Here is a 4,127-nt window from a genome sequence, read left to right as displayed (position 1 = left end):
GCTTGGGTTGTTACCGACATCTGGTGAAAATTTCATGTCATTAGCACCTCTAGTAATATATTTACTGAGAAAAAAGGTGACGTGTTCAATACTTATTTTACCCGCTGTATGTCATATGCCGATATTTTAACAGTGCAGCCACGCAACATCAAAGTCAATTTCAAGAACTTGTGGCGACACATCCTGTTTTGGTAACTGGATATTTCAAAATAAATGTCTGATTTAATGCATTTCATATACAAATCAAACTTTTGTGTGGGAACGCAAAACAATATTGTGAGGTAACGCAAAAGTATTGCTTGGGAATGCAAAAGAAAAAAATCCCCCCCCATGTCCCCTCGCGGACTCCGTACTTTTTGATGTTTTCACACAGCAGGGCAAAAGTAAAGGGACCAACGGCAGCTTTACCACAAAAGCAGCTCATACCAGATGGGTCACATATTTGAGACTGCCTCCAAGTGGCAGGAACATGATATGGCTTGTAGAAGTGCATTCTGTTGCAAAAAATGATCAAGGCCTGAAAAAAGCAGCTAAAACATCAAGTGTCCAGGTGTCTAACGTATTATCTCAGATGTAAATTTAATAAGTGGGATAACTTTATTTTAAATGATGTGTCCTTTTACTTAAAGACAACTCGTGAACAAATCACTCAGCCAAAACTGAGTTAAGATTAATAAATAACTTTACATGTTGTGTTATATTTTGACTTTTCTTATGTTTCACATCAGGTGCTGGCCTTGCTGTTTGATTCCTTTCTGTGTGAAGAGCTGCAAAGATGTAGAGCACTCATGCCCTACCTGTAACCAAGTCCTGCACATCTATAAACGCAGGTGAAACCTCAGTCATTCGGTTAAATGTGTGCAATGCACATCACACCTGCATCCCTGTGGACTGTTTATGTTGTGTAAAAGCTACATGTAAAATTTATTTAACTCTTAGATCCAATCATCAACATGTAATATAAAGTTATGTCGTTTAAAGGTACTCATTGCAATGTCATAGAGACAGGTTAGAAAATCATTCAAACAAAATCCACCCAATTGTTTTCTCACATTGATGGTTAATGAAGGAAAAAAATTTGACAGCTGCCAACGTGTTTATCTACGTTTGTTTATTTATGGAAATAGAGTGACTGAAAAATATGGAACAATGATGACATCAGTGGAAGAGCTGTTTGGGGTCAAGATGTACGACAATTTCAAATTATTGATACATATTTACACCCAGACTTGTTATATTTATATTGAGTGCAGACCCATGTTTCAAATTTGCATACCAGTATATCTGAGCAACCTTTGAAGTAAACTCCTTCAAACTGCGCTATTTGATAGTTTTGAATAAAAAAATGCTTAACTTCATAGCTTTCAATGAGTACCTTTTKATCTATGTGAACTTGTTTTTCTGTTATAAGCCAATATTACAGCCATAATTATGTTTCTGTGTTGTGTTCAGTTTGTTCTATTGTTAAAAGAATGTTTACCAGTAAAGCAAACATTTTTCTTGTGAAAATAGAGTCTTGTGCTAATGAAATGTTATTGGTTTTAAATTAAAAAACTTATTGCCACTATTAACGCAAATTTTATGCAGAATAAAATATGTTAGCATAAGCAAATAAAACATGTTTGGACTACAGTTAACATGTTCCAAAATAAAATGCATAAAATAATTTGTTTACAACGCTGTAAAATGTATTTTTAATAGATTATTACAAACATGTCATAATCATGTGACGTTACTCTCGTGTTCTGATTTTTAATATTTGATTGACTTTTATTAAAAGCCCCTTCTAAAAGAAACAAATAAGTGCTTGTGTCAAAAAATTATTGTGTGACTTGTGACGACTTTTTTCTTCAGTATTTTTCAGCACATATTTCCTTTCCGTACTTTTTGTGCTATTTGTACAAATTACATATCAAAATGCTCAGCTCCTTCAGGGCATTCTTGTTATGACTTTTTGTATTTCGTCATTTTTTTTTTTTGAGATGTTTAATTTTTTTTCCTGACATTTTTTTTCTTTCAGAAAATTAATGGAGCTCTCAACATCCTTAAAACCATTCAAAATGTTCACAACCTTTTCTGTACCTTTTACCTTTGACTCTGGTTCAGCTTTGTTCAAACTGTGTTAATCATACCTTCAACTTCTATTTTGCTGATTTAATCTTATTTTAAACTTTTTTACTTATCATTCTGACCTTTTCTGTTATTCCTTTGCTAATTTAAACTTTTTGTGCTTCATTCTGCTATTTTAAGCTTTTAGCTGCTTTCTGATAATATCAGCAGTCTTGTTTTTAGCTAAATTCAATATATTTATGTTTTCAGCTTCTTACTGCTTAATGCAAACATGTTCTCTTTCTTTGTTCTAATTTCAGCTKCTTTTAATAGTCATTTTAAGATAGTTTCAGCTTTTTTAGCTATTCAGCAAAAAAAATCTTTCAGCATTAAGCATTCACTTTAATGGAGCAACAACAGAGCAGAAGTCGATCAAGGAAATCTGTCAGTTGTGGCTGCTGTGTCAGTGCAGAGCAGCCGATAATATAACACTCTGTAACACGTTTACAACCAATCACAGTTCAACAACTGTAACCACCTAACCAATGACAGAGCTATCAGCTCAGGAACTACCTCATCAAAATAAGAGAGGTCATGCATTGCTGGAGTCTTTAAGTCTAGGGCAAACAGATTGAAACAGACGAACTTGTAATGTTTTGGCTGTTCCATCTGRTCTCCTGTCACACACACTCAGCTCTCCTGTTCATGCCACGCCTCCTCATTCAGTGCCACAGCAATCAGCCTCATCTGCCTCACCTGTTCTCCCTCCTATTTAAGCTCCATGCCTCCACTCTGCCATTGCCTCATTATTGAATGGTTTTACCAKGTYGATGTCRAGCYTTTTGTCACAGCCCCAYCCTGATCTTCTGTCCATGACCCTGTGCCTGCCTCTTGACTTCCCCTTTTTGCCTGATCCCTACCTGGTACTGTTTATGATTCTGACCCTTGGATTAAGACCCCGTTTTTGCCCCTTAGACCTCGCCTTTTGGATTATGATTTGGATTTGTTACTGGACCTCTGACCTCCCGGCTCTGACCGCGGACCACTCCCTGGATTTCCAAACCCAGCTCGCTCCCTCACTGGGTACTGAACCCTCACGGACCAACAACATCAGTGGACTTACCCAGTCCCCTTTGTCCACCGTTGGAAGTGTTTGCCGCCTCGAGGGTCCAGAAGGTCTTCACAAAACCCAATCCTAAAACTCTTTAAACCTGTTTTTGTTTACATTTGTTCTGAGTCCAAACAACAGTCTTGTCAGAACTAGTTATCAAATGAGATAAAATTACTAACAGTGTCAAGGTAAAGCAGATAGTTATATAATTATTCCATAACAATCCCTCCTCTTGAGTAAACACTACTCAATTCAAATCAAAAGGAATAATTATAAAACGTCTAAACACAAATGCAAAAATTAACAAAAAATACAACGCAAAATGAGGAAAAATAGTGCAATTTATGTGACGACCAAAAACATATATCAATGCAAGATACAACAGGAAAAAGTCATAAATGATAAATGAAACATTTTTACACTTCTGAAGAATCAATGAAGAAAAAAAACGTGTCAAAATTTAAAAAACTTAAAAGCCCAAAATTCAACAAGGTATCACAACACAAGTTCTGCCTCCCAGTGAATTAGTTGACATGTACCACTTATGTGCCATCAGAATCTTATCTTGGATAAAGTGTTAACTTAATAACAACAAGATGTCAATAAATTAACCTTAAGTAATGCAAATTAGGACTAGGCAAATCAAAGAAGATGCTGAAGACATTTACTTCTGAAATAATAGATTAGACAAGCTAAACAGCAAATGATATATGGAGGTCATAAAACTTTGAGGAACCTTATGCTGTGCTCACACTAAAGGCGATTTCAGCTTCAAAATCGCGTTCAACACTTCAAGTTGGTTGCTTGACCACTTTGAGGTCAGAGGCTTTTGAGGTGTAAAAACCACGTCTTCTAGTTCTGRGGAACTGCTGCTGCTCAATGAAGAGAGGAACTCTGAAACAGGCTGGTTGAACAGCAAGAATCTTTATTTTGCAGTCCAGGAGATTACAGCCAAAAACCAAATTAT

At 36.0% G+C, this 4,127-nt stretch overlaps 1 protein-coding gene across 1 annotated transcript in view; it reads left to right on the top strand.

The window, feature by feature from the left end:
* The window catches only part of LOC106531792 (cell death-inducing p53-target protein 1 homolog), a 12,015-nt gene extending 10,218 nt beyond the window's left edge, over positions 1 to 1,797 (top strand). Inside the window, exon 5 of the mRNA XM_014027716.1 lies at positions 729 to 1,797. Coding sequence (XP_013883170.1) covers positions 729 to 834 — 106 coding nt within the window. The 3' untranslated portion in view covers positions 835 to 1,797. The remainder of the gene's footprint in view (positions 1 to 728) is intronic.
* Positions 1,798 to 4,127: the final 2,330 nt, after the last annotated feature.

The sequence above is a fragment of the Austrofundulus limnaeus genome, unplaced genomic scaffold, assembly GCF_001266775.1.
Source record: "Austrofundulus limnaeus strain Quisiro unplaced genomic scaffold, Austrofundulus_limnaeus-1.0 Scaffold676, whole genome shotgun sequence".
NCBI classification, from domain to species: Eukaryota; Metazoa; Chordata; class Actinopteri; order Cyprinodontiformes; family Rivulidae; genus Austrofundulus; species Austrofundulus limnaeus.
The sequence above is the reverse complement of the archived record's forward strand: the minus strand, read 5'-3'. Positions and strand labels throughout refer to the sequence as shown.